A 17,672-nucleotide genomic window follows, 5' to 3' on the forward strand; every position below is an offset into this window, starting at 1 on the left:
CCTCGTCCAAGGCTCGCAACCCCCATGGCTAGTTCCGTGAGCCTCACGCGAGCCCCATGAGAGTCCCAAACCTTGGGTGGCTTAGGGACCACTGGTTCATCGAAAAGGCTTAAACCCATAGATTTTCTTCATGACGGATTTGTACCGGTGAAGTTAACTCTGGTCACAATGTGGTCATATCCAGCTTCTTCGGCTCGAGAGGAATCAAAAGAGGTAGGTTGGATCACCAAAAGAGGATGCTCGCCAGCGGCAACGGCAGAGGGATGCCAGCGGAGGGATGATGGAAGAGGTGGTGGCTAGGAGGCTAATTTTCGAAACTATGGTAAATAGATAAGGGTATACGTACCCATGATCCGCACTCCAATTATGGATACCAAAAAAGTACTAGGAAATACATACGTAATAAATACATAACGTTAATACCTATTAATTGAACCAATACCTATTACATTGAACCAACCACGCCCGGTAGGATCAACAGGGGAATGTACTGCACTGTAGATTTTACGGGGTTTTACGGGATTACACGGGAACCACCTAGTTCGGAAAACTGCAAAGTCGCATCATCAGACTGAAAACAGAGCTTCCCCGTGGGTAGAGCTCTTCCACTCCATGAGAACATCAGGCGTTCTCACCAACCCATAAGAAGTCCCCCCATCATGAACACACCAGCTAGGCTATTAACAAATTTTTCTAGAACGCCATTAGGACAACAAAATTACTTCTAAACCCCCAACTCCAAGCAATAGATATTTTTACTTCAGATGATGATAAGATGTAATAAGATACTTACCACACACATTACCCTGTACTTTACATAGATAAAACATAATAATTACAGCTCCTACCATTTATAAGAATATATACATACATGCTTTTATATTATTCACTCACTCACCTTAAAAACACCTAAGATAACATGTTTTTCTTTTTCCTAGAAATCCCATAATTTCTGCTTATAATCTAGCAAAGAATGCTTCTGGCTCGATCCCCTCCGTCCTCTCCTGTCCCAATCAGCTTGGTTTCCCCATGCAGCTATCCGATGAATCTCTCACTTGATCGCCAACTAAGCACTGTTCGTTTCCGAGGCATGAGTATCTGCAGCAAAAGACACCCAGAACCCAGCAGTTAGAATTGATAAAGTACATATTCAGGGACATTGGATCATTTTTTTCACAAACCTTCCCCTGTTAGCTGCTCGAAACGAGCAACGATGTGCTTCCCGTAAGTGTACTTCCTCAATGCGTTGAGGTGGGTTTTGATGCGTTCGAGCAGTATCTCCCGATGGTTATCGTTGCTCACTTCGAGAATCTTTTGCACCACATAGTTCGCAAACTGGTCCTTCATCATCGCCTGGACAACAAAAATGAACACACTCATAAATCAGATTAATGAGTTAATCAGGTGAAATAGTTGGAATACAAAGTAATTTCCGGTACAGGGACATTCAAACATACCAAGAGATTGTCATTTTCCTCGGAGCCCCCAATAATTTCCTCAATGAGGAGTTCCCTTTCAGCAGCATCACCGTATTCTAAGCACTTTTCAACTACATTCGAGGCATACTTGTGCTGACTCATCTGTACAATTTTCCCACTCAACTTGCTGATGATCTGAGCCCTCTCTAGAGGATTCCCCCTTTCAAGGACATGCTGCAAGAAGTGATGTCAGTCTCAGCATGCAACTAGGAAGCATAGTCCTTTGGGGAGCAAATAATCGGATAAATCACCACCAGCCACACTAGTTTTCTAATAGGGAAATGTAACCAAAGATTAAGAACGAATTTATAACAGAGGAAACAAGAGGAAAGATACACAGAAAGAATGCAACTTTACGATGACCATTAGACCACTAGACAAGAAACAGAGTGCATGAGCACAAATCTCAATACCAAGGCATATCATCATGCAACTCCTCAACAAAAGATGTTCTTTGTTCAAAGATGTTACTTGTTCACAAATAATCCACGAGAAACATTGATGGAACATTAGGAAAATGAGTACGAGGTACCTACACAACTTTCTAGGAATATACTTTTCTTTTACTACGAAGTACCAAAGGAATACCCTAAATCTGCAGGCATTTATATGCTATTATTCATAGTAAATGGATTTGTGCTAAATAAATACCAACCTGGGTCACATAATTGCCATACTGGTCTTCAGCAAGCCGACAAGCAGATTCCAATATCTCATCCACGATACACTGACTTTGGTCCTCATCAGAACAATGCTCCAGAACTCTCTGTCAAAGAACCAAAAAAATTATTTGGGACTTGTAATGAACAATGATTAAAATCTATGAAACAAGAACAAGAAAAGAATCCAGTATTACCTGAATGACACGACAACCGTAGGGATGAGTTGAAAGGGTGGCTACTTGACCACGAAAAGCTGATATGATGAAGCCAATCCTGTCACCGGGTAGACACTCTATACACTTCTGAATCACGTGATTCCCATTTTGATCCCGCACACATCTCATAACATGTCCATCTAATTCAAGTACTAGTCGCGTCTTTTGATCAAGGTCAATGACATCGAGGGCCTAAGGCATGGAGCCAGCAGTCAGAGGGTTGGTTTGCTCGTATGCATAAACACTAAACAATTGAGACTTTTGAAGGATCTGTACTAAGAAACAAAGAGATGTGCAATAATTTACATACCTTCTGAATTACCCTACAACCATACATTTGCAAACTCAAAGGCAACATCTGCCCTGCGAGTTGATCTGCAAGCTCCTTTCTCTGTGCAGCACTACCATACTCAAAAAACTGCAAACACCATAAACCGAATCATCAGGACACTCTATCAATAAATAAATAAATAAATAAATAAATAAAGCAAGATGACAGAAAATAATCCCGAGGATGAAAAAAAATAACTTTTAGAGAGCTAACCTTTTGTATAACATAATTCCCAAAGACATCAGTCATTAATTTTGATGCATGAGGAAGAACTTCTTTGAACACATCTGCTTTCTCTTCAACGGTGCAATTCTCCAATTTCTGCTGAATGAATCGACTCCCATGTTGATCCACACTGGAGAAAGACATGCAAGAAACATCATTTATGCATAAGGAATCACATTATCTGTTTCATAAAGGAAACTGGAAAGAGAAAATTGCCTGAATTCAACAATTCGTCCTGCAATATCAGAAAGCTCAAACTTGCGGGAATGGCTGGACTTAAGCTCTTCAAGAAAGGAATTTCTCTTAGGATCATCAAAGCCGCTAGCCCCCCTAGGACCTTGCCAAGGATTATACATCCCTCCATTTCTCGTAGAACCTTGGACAAACCTCATCTCATTTCGTCGACCAAAGTGGTTCATTCCACCTACTGGAGATGATGGCAACACTGGGCTAGCAAGAGGGGAGCCTGGAAATTGTGTCATTACACCCAGACTGGGGGAACTTCCATAATAGTTGCTGCCCATGACATCCCCCTTCCTTGGATTTGAAATGCCCATGCTTCCATTAGCAGGAAACTGAAATTTCTGATCACTCATGTGATTAGCAATGGGCCCTTCATTATGAGATGGAAAAGAATTCGAATGGCCCCCAACACCACCTCTAGAGAAACGACCAAACTGGGCAGAACCCCCATAACCGTCATCAAAAGGATGATGGAAATACTGCATTTGAACAGGATCCACAAAAGGAGGCTGGTAAGCTACTGGTTGCTGTCCATAAATCTTGCTTATATGTGGGATATCCCCCACACTAGGAATGCCTTGTCCAGCTGAAACATTGCCTGTTCTCCCATTAAAGCTAGGAGAAGATGTAGCATCAAATGGCATTGGGAAAGCACCATGAGGAGGGTAAGCAGCCATATAAGGCGGAAGAATTGCAGAGCCCAGAGCATAACCCCCTAAACCATATTGGTGGGCAAATACTCCTTGTGGCTGAAGATTAGGGTAATAAGGATTTGAAGTCACATAAGTAGCGGCAGAAGCATATAAGGGTGGTGCAAGTCCAGGTGAATGCATCGTGAATTGTCCCTCAGAAGAGGACTTTGGGTTCCCAGGGGGAAATCTCTCCATATGGCCTTGTGGATGATTTGATCCTTGAAAAAGCATCTGACCTTGGACTACAGGAATTTGAAGTGGAGGAGCTCGCTGTGCTGCGCTTCGATATGCTGGAAGATTTCCCCCATAAGTTTGGTGCTCTGTTTTACTAGTAAAATTGCTCTCGTCGGCTCTAGAGACATCTAGCCCAGATATAGAGGCCTCATGTCCCAGTTCAGCTTCTTTACTGCCTAGCTCATCTTCCTGTTTGTTCATTAATTTCTGACTGGATAAACTAGGAAAAGAGGTCTGGGAGGGCTCATCAACAGCAGACATCTCTGCACTTTCATCAACGGAGCCCAAACTTGATTCCGATATTTTTGGAATATCAATGGAAGAAACATTTAATGAAAGTGCATGAAGGTCGTGATCTATGCTTTCTTCGGCTGCATGGCTCGAGGAACGAGACTGATATACAGGAGAAGGTGTACGAGGGAAATCTTCCTACATCCACCAAAAGAATATTAATATGAGTGACATCCCATGACAGAACCATCCATGTTTAAGCGAATGATTGCAAGGTTTGAGAAGGAAATAAGCAAGGTTGCTGGATACACAATTCTGCCATCCCAAAGCAGACAAGTTCTTATTGATTTCTAATTTCATGCAGCAACATGTGCCTTTAAAGATGCAATTTTAAAAAGGATTCTCTTCTGTTAGATGGAACAAGACCCAAGATATTAAGGGAGAGACTGAAGGAAAGAAGCATCTACATAAAGCTAACATGAGTTGATACATATAATATATCCCAAGAACCCCAAAACTCCATGAATAATACCTGTATTAAATCAACCAAACTTTTGTGACGACCTGAAGAAATCTCGCTCTGGTCAAACATAGGCATGCAACCTTTTACCGTATTATCCGATGCTAGCGAAGGTTGTTTATCATCTTCAGGCTCCTCAACATGAGTAAACAAGTTACCTCCAGACAGATGCAAGGGTCTTTCCCCACTGTCATCGAGTGAAATTAATTTACGATTATTGCCAAAGCCACCCATGTGGTTTACCAGACGGCGATTCTCTTGTGAAATAAGAGGTGGAGGTATCCTCGGGTTGAGGTTGACATGGGAGCAATAGTAAGCAATATATGCAGGGTCAGAGCGAAGTTGCTCCTCGGACTCGCAATTCTGAAGAGCACTGCTTAGACTAGCCAAACTGGGGTCCAGGTTCACGTTCTGTTGAGCTAAAAGGTTTGCAAGAGCTGCAAATGATCCCTCCATGCTCGGTGGTGCACTTCCACTTCTATTAGGTGTAGTGCCTGCCCCATTTCCCTGCAATCTATGCCCGCCCAGCAAGAGACCCAGTTCCTCGGTTGCCATGTTATTCAGTGGAGCTCCAAGCTTTGCAGCATCAGAAGAAGGCCATTTTCTAGCACCACTGCTTTCCACCATTCTGATGGGGATATCAGTCGCCATGTTTTATCATGAAGAACAAGAACCTTCACATCTACTTGGGCAGTGCAGCCAAACAGTAGAGCCGAACAACAATTCTGTGGCCTCTCTATTCACATACCACTGAAAATGTTCAAGCGGCCGTACGACAGCCCCCAAATCAGCAAGTCTTGGCTGCTAAGGGCCAAGTGGACCTTATGTGACAAAGCAGTCTGATTAGGAAAACTGACTGCGCCGCCTTAAACAGTAAATTGATCGAAGCAAATCACATCATCCCTCCCCCAAAATGATGCAGCGAAAAGAATGATCAGAATCATGTGAATCAGCGAGCACTTCCTCAGAGATTACCGGTGGACTGTAGTTATTGATCCACAGTTTAACAGAATATTGGCCTAATGATATGACCATCAAGATTACAAACAGCAAACTTGGTGGTTACTCCCATATACAGAACAGATTAGGTTCAAAATTTGATCAAGGAAGATCCTTTTAACTCTCTATTTACACAGAACAGAGCTATAGACTGCAACAGAGAAAAAGGGTGTATGATCCTGCAAAAAAATGACTTCAATTCCCTGAACATTCGATAACCAATTAACTGGAAATCACGAGACGATCATCCCTTCAATTGATATTGCCTTGTCCAGAGAACTCATCACAGGAAGACGGCAACCCCAGAAACCTAGACTCCACGGACCCTTTGAACCAACAAAAGAACACCGAAAGAGAAAAAAACCGACAGGAATTCACCGGAACAGAGCAGACACTGATGAAAGAGAAGGCTTTTCAACGGAGAGAGAGAATAGACAGGGACATGGAAGGTGGGCAGAATTACAGGAATTTAGGAGCAGATAGTCAAGCTCAGTGAACCCTAGCGGCGAATACAAGTGTGTACACGATGAAAGTAGTCTTACCGGGGGGTGACGTCGTTCCGTAAAACCCTCTCAGAGACCCAATCGGCGGAACAGTGGCGGCGGAAGCTCCCCGAAGAGTCCTCCCAGTCCCAGCGGAGGGAGCAGCGCAGGCGAGGATAGAGAGAGGGTTCGGGTTGCAGCAGAGAGAGAGAGAGAGAGTGATGATGGTATGGTATGGTATGGTAAGCGGAGAGGAGGCTGGTCTTTCTTCTTCTCGTTTCTTTTGGGGGTTTGAAAAAACAAATGTCGCTCGCACAGGCCACCACAGTAGCAAAGCCAAAAAACCAATAACCCCCTCCCTTCCTTCCGGGGGGTTTTATGTTCTTCCCTTGGACTTTCTCTCACCTCTCTCTCTCTCTCTCTAGCATTGATTGATTATAATTTATTGTTTGTTTAATAATAAATACATAATCACGGAAAAATGAACAAAATTAAAATTAATTGTCACTGCTGGTGATCCGAAGCCTTAGTCCATAAACTTTCCGAATGAGAGGATTTCTCCCCAAGCACGATCAAATATTAAATGATAATATGATACTGTCTCCCGGGAAAGTAATGGGATTCTTCTTCATATTATGTGACGAAATGAAAATCATCCAAGAATTTCTTGCCAGCTGTCGTTTTTGTTTATGCTATCGACGTGTTGAAATAAGACTGAGGAAGAAATTAATTTCATAAACTGCTATTTCGACTTATCAATCAATAATTATCAATATTTCTTGAAACCAATAATATAGTCATAGTGAATGATGTGGTGTCCAAAAGAAGTATGGGTCAACTTTTGTTGTCGAGCAATCTCAACTACACTTGATTTATGACATGATCAAGTCTCCGGTTGAAGCTCCTAATAGGTCTATCACTGTATATCGGTGCAATTAAAATTGGGTGCTCAATCAGCGAGTAGTCAACAATTGGTCTTTGTTTTCCAAGTAAATGATAGCTTAGCCTTTTGAATAGCACAATGAGCGATTCCAAGATGAATATCTCAATCCAGCAGGTAATAACATCTATGATGAGGAGTGAGAGCTTAAGCTCACAAAAGTATTGGGGGGAACATTTTCATTTCAAAAATTGGGAGGGTGACATTTTTAAAGCCATCAAAGATCTGAAAATGAAAATTTCCCAGAAAATGAAAACGTTAATGATAAATAAATAAACCAACAAAAAGATATTATTAGAACTAGAAAAAGGAAAAGAAAGAACAAAAAGGGCAAAAAGAAAAAAGAAAAAAGACGGCTCGAAATGACGGCGTTGCCACTGAGGGAGTCAGGCTCGGCCGTTGGGGTTAGTTTGTAAATATGAAAGAAGCATTCGGACAGTATCGGGCTTACGGGACACGGACACGTGTCCCCTTCCACCTCCCGTTAAAATGGGGTTGACGCGTGTACTCCCCGTTAAATCAGCAAAGGCAGCCTAGGGCGTGTTTGGATGTAGCCTTTTTTTTATCAGCTCCGTCACACCTGCACTTCAGCTTTTGGGTGGATTTACTTAAGCTGAGGGTTAAACATGTGTCTCATTGAAATTTCAAAAATAATGACCACTTAAGAATTTTAAAATTAACTAATGACGTTTCATTAAATTAATTAATTATGGTTTACTGCATTGGACGATTCGGACTTTTGTCCTCCTAAAGTCCACAAGGAAATTCACACTAGAGGTTCAATGCTCTTTCCTTTCTTTTTCATAGGGGAGGGGTTTGGATTTCTTCCGGGTAATCCCAATAATTATTCACGTGAACACACATCTTGTAAAACTATGGGAACGAATAACTGTGACCGTAAAACCAAGCGGTTGAATATAAATTATTGTTCTGTTGGAGAAATTTTTCGATAATCGCACCTCACTGTGTGATACGAAAAAGTACTAAGTAACAGATAATTAATTACTATTACTCACTTGATTTATCACCGTATCACTTTGAGGTGGAATGCTTAAGATTTTCTCAACATGGAGGGCATGGGAGTCTGATCGTCAATACCCCTTAAGATTTTATTATTAAGATCGTTCCCTCCTTTCTCCATGCAATATTGTTAGAATAAATTACACCTAAAATCATGAAATTTCACCTCTTTTTCAAATCTATCACCAACTATATTTTCAAAATGTGAAATCGCGAACTTTCATTATGATTTCAAATGTATTGTTTCGTTTTTTTTGGAAAAAAGACAATAACAGGTTTGACCTTCAAGCAATTTTGGTCCTATAAGTTTCTTAAGCATCGAATCAATTATACACGTTTAATCCGGTACGTTCCGCAACCTATCATAACGGAATTGCTGACACCGACTTCATGCCGTTAGTCTTATCCACGTGGCAACATACTATTGGCTCAAAAATTAAAACATTTAAAAAAATTATAAAAAAAAGTTTCTCTTTTTTTTAAAGGACGGGCTGGGGCGTGAGAGATTCCTTCGAAAAATCCCATCATATCGCCTGTGCTGACCGAGTGTCCCTTCTGGAATGTGCACTAATCATTATCATTATTCGTTACGAACTTTTCTTATATTTTACCGCACATTATGTGCAGAACCTTTGTCCGTGAATGTTTACATAATTTTAAGAGTTTTATTACCTATATTTTGGTATTATTTCTCCTCTCATCAACTTAAATTTCTTGATGTCACTATTATCCCGGCAATAATTTATTTAAAGTAGAGAATAAGTATCTCTGTGTCGATTATAGTTTCATTTTTTTTTTAATCTTAGGCAGAATCTTTCTTCAATTATCCCGTTAATGAATATTTATGATTATAAACTCCTATTCCTTATCCACAAGAAGGAATTGATTCCGTCTCTTGTTTGTGCCTAAGGCTAAGGCCTGGGGTTAGATGTGGGATCTATCTGCTCTTGACCAAACCCCTCTTCACCACCTTTCTGATCTCCGAATCAAAATTCACCACCGAATAAGGAAAAAAAAAAAAATAATAATAATAATAATAATAAATAACAACGAGGATGCGTAAATTAGTAAGTATTAATTTACCTAACAAAAAAAAGAATATTCGTATGGTTGGAAATATAAAAGTCAATTGGGAATAGTTAATCTCACATCGGAAGCATAAAAGAAAATATAATGGTTTATATGGGATTGAATCTCACAACTTATTAGCTCGAACTTTTAAATTGAAAGTTGAGTCCAAATTCATGTAAGCCCGGTAGATTTTAAGATATATCAATTTCAAAATTTATTTAGCTTACAAGAGTAGCTCGTGAATCTAATCTGAAATAGCGTTAAATTGAAGGCAACGCAGAAAATTTACAATTTAAAATTGTAAACGAATAGTGCTTTGCATGGAAGTTGGACTTATCTAGACAGAGATGAGATATGTGTAAATATTTTTCTCATCTAAAGCGAGCATGTGGGAGGGTGGTGGAGGTGGCGACTAGACGAAGGAATTAATGAACGCAATTAGGAGATAATGGTATCGACATATAATAAAGTAACTAATAATATATTTGTATCGAGGGATTTTTTATTATCATCTAGATAGGTTATCTGTCCACGCACAAATTACTTACTTTTTATTAGAGGGTATTTGTTACGAAGTAATACATGTGAATTATTAGAATCTCATTTAAATTTCCCAAGTCCACTAAATTGTCGTGTTTGGGTGAGGCAACTTACTGGTAATCTGCATATCCAAAGTAATCCATTTTTTCACTCAGCTGATACTATTTTTTTCTAAGCAGGGGTGACTATCTAGAGTACTAGCAAAATTACCCGTTCATACCAAATATGATAATATACATTATCAGTAATTTTAAAAGTGCGAAATCTATCTTAGTAGGAATCTAAATTAGGAGTAATTTTAAATGGTAATGCACCAAACGCCACCTTGATTATGTGAACATCGCAGTGCTTGTATATTGGTTTATTTACATTATAATATTTGGTACATTTAATTTGAAATCCGATATATTAACAAAAGAAAGCACAAAGTGAATTGAGAGTAGTAATAATCAAATTATTGACGAAGAATTATATTAGAATTAGAAGGTTCTCTTAAGATAAAAAGTAATAATACATGTAAAAAGTAGTGATTATAATCTCAATTAATCTAAGAAGATGGGATGGAGAAGTTTTTATTGAAACATAAATCCGGGAAAAAGAAAGACCACAAGATGGAAAGAGACCCACATATTCTTCATTTTTTGCTTTTTTGTATTTTAATGAGAAGTGTAATTTGGGGTCGAGCATAAAAAAGAATATAATGACACTGATTGTTCATTTTCTTCTTTTACGAATTAAATAATATATTTATTTTAATTTTAAGTCTTTAAATTTACAAATATGTGTACTTAGAAAATCTCTTTTTTCTGTTATATTTTTGTATGCGTACTTTAGTATTCTAAAATTTAACGGATTCCAATTAATTCGACTCAAGCTTCATCGACCCATTAAGGATAAAACTCTTCCAGTATTAATTTTCTTAATTCACAAGACTCGAACCCGTCTTTTTCTCATTTTATTCGTCAAAGAATGACTAAAGTATATAATATAATAAAATAAGTTATTAAAATAACATAAACGTTTTTTATGAGTTTAAAATTAAAATAATATAAACTTTGAAAAAGCTGTGAGAGTATGAAAAATTTCACACTCTTCCTCACATTGCTCAAAAGTATGCAAATTTATATATTTTTTATACATAGATGCATAGATAAGAGATGATCGATACTTATAAAAAAAAAAAAAACATTGAGAGATGATCAAACAGCCGATGCAGAGGCACGGTGATTCCATTAATAAGTCATTACAAGAACAAATCATTCAATTATTTTTTTTCTAGTCAACAACAACTCTTTTCGTGGTTGATGAGGTGACATTTTTACATATAACGTTTAAGTAATATTTAGTTCAATCCACCAATCACGTAGTGAACTTTTGGTTAATGTAATAATTCATCGATTCTGTATATCTAGCAAGTCAATTCTTCGTAAACACTGACCGGTTTGTCGACTCTTTTTGTCCCTAGGAACTTAGGAAGTCGGATGGCTCAGATACTAAGAGTGTGTTTGGATTGAGAGTTGAGTTGAGTTTTGGTTTTAATTGGTTTGTAATGATTGTATTGTTGAATTATGAGAAAAAGTGTGAAAAAATAATAAATAATTAAGAGAAAATAATGATTAAGTAATGATTGTATTGTTGAATTGTGAAAAAGTAATGAATAATTGAGAGAATTTAATATAAAAAATTGAATTGAATGGTTAAAAATATTTAAAAAATAAAAAAGTAATGATTGTGATGTTGAATTGAAGATAAGTGGAGTTGAGTTGAGTTGAATATTATTCCGAAAACAAACACACCTAAATTAAGATGTATATGGGTTTGTTCAGACTATTCATCTTAAATAAGATTTTGTGTTCGAATCTTATTAATAGAGAAAATTCACGATTGGCAGAGTTTTACCATTTAGTGGATCGACTCGGTTCAAATATGAATTAATTGAATGTCGATGGTTTTAAACCCTCTAAGTGCACATGCTGTACAAGTAATAGAGGGATGTGTAGAGATTGTTCCCATAGAGACTCGTACTAAAAATTTTACTAGCGTTTAACGTGAGTAACCTAACTAAGGTCAAGCCAATCGAAAATTCGATTTTTAAGAAGTAAAATTTTAAAACAAGAAATAGCACGACATAAATTCAATCAGTGGAGGAGACCTAGGATTATGATTTTCTCGATATTCGATAGACTACCTAGTACTCTCTATCATTAATTCATCAAGAACTCGTTTACTAACCTTAATTGCTCTAGTATTTCCTAAGTATCTTTCAAGTTGCTTAAGAAAAATATCTAACTTAATCAATCCCCTTTATTCCTACGAGAATTGTAATTAAGCTGAATTCATTACGTGTTAACTTGAATTGATTACCTAAAGTGTGTAAGTATATTTCTATCTTACCTACTAATCGACTCGAATCCTCAAGATTGAACTTAAGCCATACCTCAGTTCTAAACCTAAAATCCATGTTCCAAGTTTAAATAGGTTAACCCATCAATACAATAGTTGGCTAGACAATTGCAAGCAAGATAGAATAAATAAACAAGATTCTCGATGCATAAATTCAAAAGAGTATCATAAGTCAAGCTACATATTGGGTTCTATCGTAACCCTAAAAAGATGAAATTAGTTCATGATTGTAAAAATAAAAGTGAAGGAGTTCATCCTAAACACGATTCTAGGATAATAGTAAAAAGAAATTGATGAAAAGAACAGACTTCCTCCGGATCTCGATCTCGATCAAAAGTCTTCTCCCTCTGCCGTCCTCCTTTTTCTTACGTTTGGTCTTCACCTTTTATTCCCCAGCCCAAAATAAATTTCCTTCTTTTTCTCACCAAAAATATTTCCTTTGATCCATACAATTTTTCATTAATATCTTCAAAATAACCTCAAGGATTCTCCTCCCAAAAATTCAGGGAAAAGATATTCCCTAAGAATAGGAGATTGCCTTCCTCTTCAGAATTCTGAGTGATTCGTGAATGCTTCTATGTCAGTGCTATAGCATCGACTCCAGTGTTACGGCATCACCTGCATCGAAATTGATTCGCATAAGATTGCTCTCTTTCAATGCCGCAGCATCCTCTGGAATGTTACAGCATCACCTGACATGCATCGCATCTTTCATCCTTGTCTATGCTATAGCATTCTCGACCTGTGCTGTAGCATCATCTGAGATCATTCGAGCCTTGTAGTGCATCGGTTGACTTCCTATAAAAATAGAACAAATGAGTTTCGAATCTACTGAAACTAAACAAAAACCTAAATTAATTCTAAAACCAACCAAATTGTGTAAATGATAGACGACTAAACACTCGAACAAACTCGACAACTAAACCCAACTTAAGGCTAAAAGACATGCTAATAAACTCTATATCCTAGAGTTATCATCGAGACATATTAGGTATCAGTATACCGGGTGATGCACGCTGTAAAAAGAAAAAAAAAAGTATATAAGGATATGTGCAGCTGCCTTAATAACAGAGCTAATGAATATGGGAGTTGGACTGAAGGAAGAGTTGACATTCACCATTGCAGGGAGATTGAAAAGAAAGTGGAAAGAAATGAAGTGAGAAAATGCAGCAGAGAGGACAGCATGTCTCATCTGCTTTCAGCAGTGTATCAAAAATGGCAGTCATGCCCGGATCAAACCGACATTCAAATCGGGATCAAGTCGATGTCTAAATAAGGAAAAAGGAAAAATTATAGTCGTCAATTGCATTCCCCTTCTTTCTAAACCCTTTCTTTTGTGCAGAAGCAGCTTATGATCGAGGAAAATCGCCATGGAGATTTCTATCGGGGACTTTCATTGTGACCGAAAGACCCATCTCGACTAGGAGAATGAACCCGGGCTTCACCATCTTTAGGAAGAGTTACCTTGCTTTATAACGACATCATTAACGCCGTTAGATCCAAAACAGAGCTTTTCTATTCGAGAAAGATAATGAATGGCCAGGCGGAGGTCGTGCTATATCCGAGTCGAGAACTTGGTCATTTTACTTTTGGAATCTAACAGCCAAGGGATTCAATTCGGTCCATTCTCCACAGTGCTTCGGGCATTACTGGAAGGTGCATTCTTAAATGAAAAACAAATTAAAGCCGTCCGGGTTTAATCCATAGTTCATAGTTTGATTTAAAAACAAAAAAACAAAACCACGTCATCAATTTTTTCTCCAAATTGAATTAATTAAATTATTTTAACAAAAAATAATATGGTTGATAAGATTTTTGTTTTTATAAGGGCTTTTTTATTCTAAAATATCGAAATTGCAAAAGTTACTTATAAATTTTTGCTACACTACGTTGTGATGCCTATTACTTTAGTTTTACATGCATCGTTATACACACCTCAGAATCGGGTTAAATTTCAGAGACAGAACAATACAGGGAGCTTTTCCTATCCTATCCTAGTATATACTAATAACCTAACCAGACAGAGGGTATTGGCTGAAACTTATTCTTGGCTATGGACAGCACATCGAAGTAATCGCCGTGCTTGAAGCAGTCGCGGAAGTCCGTGAATAGCTTCTCGAACACTCGCCACCACACTTTGATTGATATGGAGTATGGGTAGGGGAGAAAGACCTGCAGAACAGGATTTAGCAGAAAGGCATGACAGCAGAAAACATAGATTGCTCAAAGACACAGCAGCTTACGTCGGCCTCCAGCACGAGTCGCTTGAGCAAGAGAAACGTGTGCTCGTTCTCATCCAAGTTGTCGAGGACAGCGAGCCAAATCTGTGAGACGAGCTCGTGTGCTGCATCCCTCGACTTGCCACAAGCTATGAACTGATCTGCTACAACAAGAACATTCCCAGTCAAGAATTCCCTGAATCAGGTCAATCTGTTGACGACGGAAAAAGGAGGACAGTAGTTTTAGCATGGGATAACATGCCAACATTGCCAAGTAACCCAACTGTTATAGAAGGGGCATCCCATTACTATACAGACGTTGAATTGTAGGCATAAGTATCCGATAAAACATAACCTTTTAAGTGCTTAAACTGGACATCTATTAGCTTAAACAAAGGACAGACAGAAGGAGCTCAAGATGAAATTGCAGGATAGGATGAGGAAAACTCTATAAGTTGGTTTTGACTGTACACAAAGCTCTCCCCAGGAATCTTCCTGCGTAGCTTCATTACTTCTTATAATAGATATTTGACTGGCACTCAATCCGGACTAAAGGACTTATTAGGAAATGTAAAGCTGGGTAAAACTGACTATGTAGCACCTTTCTCATCATTCAAAAAGCGTGAACAGCAAACGAAGGGCTTGAGGGAGGAGAAGGCCTGACCTATCATCGTTCCATGAAGGATCCCCGAAGGAGGTGGCATGGCAGGAAGTTCAAGCCGTTCTTTAAGAAAGAGATAAGCATGACCCACAATCTCATCCACATCACCATCAAGGGCAAACATATGTTTACTAATGTATAGAGCAATGTATCTCCTGAAATGAATTGGACAGTTAGTGAGAATGCATTCTCTGTTCCCAATACAAGTTCGAAGCATAAGAATTTATAAGAACGGGAATTTTCAGAGAAATTCACATCATGATTGTGTGCTTGGACTCATTTATTTCTCATTTAAGTGCTAGGAAGTTAAAGCAGCCTTTCACTAGCCGAAGATGTATACCAAAACTCTCTCCCATAGGATGCTTAACTGCACCAGCAACTCCATTCTAAACCAACTAATTGATGTTTTTTGCATTTGTTGCAGAGAAAATATCATGTTCGACGTTACTACCGAGTCCTAGACGGAGAATGCTGACAACATTAGAACAGACAGTTGTTCAGTGTCAATGCGTTCAATCTCCGGGGATGAACATTTGTTCGAACATCAATTTTGGCTATGGAAGAACTAGGAAGCATCAGACTGCTTCGCCAATTTTCCAAGAGGCCAGTCAAGCCCTCAGAAATTCTAACCAAAATTTTCATCAAGTAAGCTCTTTCGAGAAGTATCTCAGAAACACAACCTTGAGACAGATACCTTTTACTCAAGCCTCGTGGGATTGGCCCAGGCCACCTCTTTGCGCAGCTCGCAAAAGGGTAGGACCTTGAGAGAGCAGCCTGCCACAGGCATTCCCCACGAAACAGGTCGGCCCACCGCTTCTTCACGCAGGATATCCCCGCCCATTCCGAAATGGGAACCCGAATAAAGATCTCTATCAGGAGATGATCCGGGAGCTTCCTGAAAGGGCTGCCTTCATCGCTGCTGGTGCCAGACATTCAATTTTCTGAGAAAAAGATCATTCAAGAGGTGAAAATTTACCTCAATTTCCATACATGCCCCCGACCATCGAAAGAAACGAGCAAACGTTTCATCAAACAGCTAACAGGGGCCCGAGGCAAATGGTGTAAGAGAGAACTCAAATTCATCGCTCAATCTTGGAAAGATCAGGATCGAGGCAAACGTTAAATTTCCAAATTCCTCCTTTTCTAAGTACGAAATCCAACTGAATGATCAGCAATCGCATGGAAGTACGGCAAAAAAGAAACATGACGGTCACCGGCAGAAACAGACAGCAGGAAAAGACGGGACGGTAGCGGCTGCCGGTTACCTGATTCGGAAATCGGAACAGAGCACCTCCCGGAATGTATACAGCAGCTGTCAGACGGAAGAAGAAGAAGAAGAAGACAGAAGAGGAAAAGAGGGAGAGAGGGCCGACTGCCGGCGGGGAGGGCGATGGAGGGAGAAGAGGACCGGGGAGGTGTCGTTGTGCCGATGATGGCAGCAGTGACGATGCTTCTTGGGCTGCTGCTGCAACGCTGATGTCCGACCGCTTTTGGGCCTGCGGAGGATGTTTGGTGCTGCGTTTGGCTTCCCCTGTTCGCTCACCCCACGTCCACTTACATACTACATAAGCTCCATGGTCGCAGTCGCATGCATGACAAACAAGGCACGGGGAGGGCAGGGATGAGCATGTCTGTGGTTGTTCTTTCTAGGAGCTTTTCTTTAATCCGGGCCCCGCATCCTTTCCCATGACACGATCCGATAACGTATTGTATTACCCCGACCACTAAAGTCTTTTTTTCCTTCTGCCTCGTTACCGACACAAGAAAATATTATGTGAGATTAACATGTAACTCACTGTAAGAGGGCGTTTAATTCAATATAAGGTGAGAATTTACATTTTTCTTTTCGATAAAAGAAAACTTTACATTAAAAAGTTCAAACTTTTACAACTTACTGTTTGGTTGTAAATCTAATTATTGTAATCATTTTTCCTAGATGAAATTTTACAGCCACGACCGATAAAAACGTAGCATTTGAAATGAATGAAATTGATAAATTACGATTGTGGAACTTATATCTTATCTCTGTAAAAATAAACCGAATATTACATTATCACTCACATTTTCAACAATTCAATCCAATCCAATCCAATATATTTACCAAACTCAATAACTCAAAATTCATTTTCACGATCTTAGCACTCTATTGAGGTGTCTAATTTTTATTAGAGGTATAGATATATGCATCAAAAGGGCCAGTCATACTTACTACTAAGAATGCCGTGGAGGAACTTACACCCGGCGACGCAGACTTCGCTATTAAGCCGTCTCAATTTGATCATGACCAATGCAGGTGTCGCTTATGGTGCAAATTTCAAGTTAAGTTATATCGAAATGGAATCCTGGATCCTTTACACAGGGATCCTGAATGATGCAACCGGCATTAAACTATTCCCGAGTGCAACCGACCGCGATTGCAAGGACTACTACATCTTAGCACTCCTTGTTTCTTGCATTTATCAGTGATCAGTCAAAGTTGTTCGTCCAAAAACCGTGCACACTTGCG

General features: G+C 39.1%; 2 protein-coding genes across 3 annotated transcripts; both read right to left on the reverse strand.

Moving 5' to 3' along the window:
* Positions 1–737: 737 nt before the first annotated feature.
* On the reverse strand, positions 738–6,509 carry LOC116199647 (pumilio homolog 5). Of its 2 annotated transcripts, XM_031530102.1 has the most exons (10): positions 6,373–6,509; positions 4,844–5,652; positions 3,128–4,509; positions 2,900–3,041; positions 2,666–2,773; positions 2,335–2,547; positions 2,134–2,244; positions 1,458–1,652; positions 1,182–1,353; positions 738–1,098 (listed from the first exon to the last, which is right to left on the reverse strand). In XM_031530102.1, exons 2-10 carry the CDS (start codon positions 5,480–5,482, stop codon positions 1,067–1,069), a joined length of 2,994 nt encoding a protein of 997 aa, XP_031385962.1. In that variant the 5' UTR covers positions 5,483–5,652; positions 6,373–6,509; the 3' UTR covers positions 738–1,066. The 2 variants fall into 2 exon arrangements, with proteins under 2 accessions (XP_031385962.1, XP_031385963.1); XM_031530103.1 differs by lacking the exon at positions 4,844–5,652 and having other exon boundaries at positions 6,373–6,506.
* Positions 6,510–14,140: 7,631 nt separating this feature from the next.
* On the reverse strand, positions 14,141–16,856 carry LOC116202068. Its single transcript, XM_031533582.1, has 5 exons — positions 16,432–16,856; positions 15,861–16,107; positions 15,170–15,321; positions 14,530–14,666; positions 14,141–14,458 (listed from the first exon to the last, which is right to left on the reverse strand). The coding sequence occupies exons 2-5, from the start codon at positions 16,097–16,099 to the stop codon at positions 14,291–14,293; spliced, it is 696 nt and encodes a 231-aa protein (XP_031389442.1). The 5' UTR covers positions 16,100–16,107; positions 16,432–16,856; the 3' UTR covers positions 14,141–14,290.
* Between the last annotated feature and the right edge of the window lie 816 nt (positions 16,857–17,672).

The sequence above is a fragment of the Punica granatum genome, chromosome 3, assembly GCF_007655135.1.
Source record: "Punica granatum isolate Tunisia-2019 chromosome 3, ASM765513v2, whole genome shotgun sequence".
Taxonomy (NCBI): Eukaryota; Viridiplantae; Streptophyta; class Magnoliopsida; order Myrtales; family Lythraceae; genus Punica; species Punica granatum.

Bases quoted from the DNA above. Each gene is read 5' to 3' on its own strand.
- LOC116202068 (XM_031533582.1), bottom strand. From the start codon at position 16,099: ATGTCTGGCACCAGCAGCGATGAAGGCAGCCCTTTCAGGAAGCTCCCG. The intron at 15,322-15,860 runs GTATCTGTCTCA...AATTCATTTCAG, and splicing joins CCACGAGGCTTGAGTAAAAG to GAGATACATTGCTCTATACA. The intron at 14,667-15,169 runs GTCAGGCCTTCT...TTGTTGTAGCAG, and splicing joins CCTTCATGGAACGATGATAG to ATCAGTTCATAGCTTGTGGC.
- LOC116199647 (XM_031530102.1), bottom strand. From the start codon at position 5,482: ATGGCGACTGATATCCCCATCAGAATGGTGGAAAGCAGTGGTGCTAGA. The intron at 3,042-3,127 runs GCAATTTTCTCT...GTCTTTCTCCAG, and splicing joins GGACGAATTGTTGAATTCAG to TGTGGATCAACATGGGAGTC. The intron at 2,774-2,899 runs GTTAGCTCTCTA...TGGTGTTTGCAG, and splicing joins GGAATTATGTTATACAAAAG to TTTTTTGAGTATGGTAGTGC.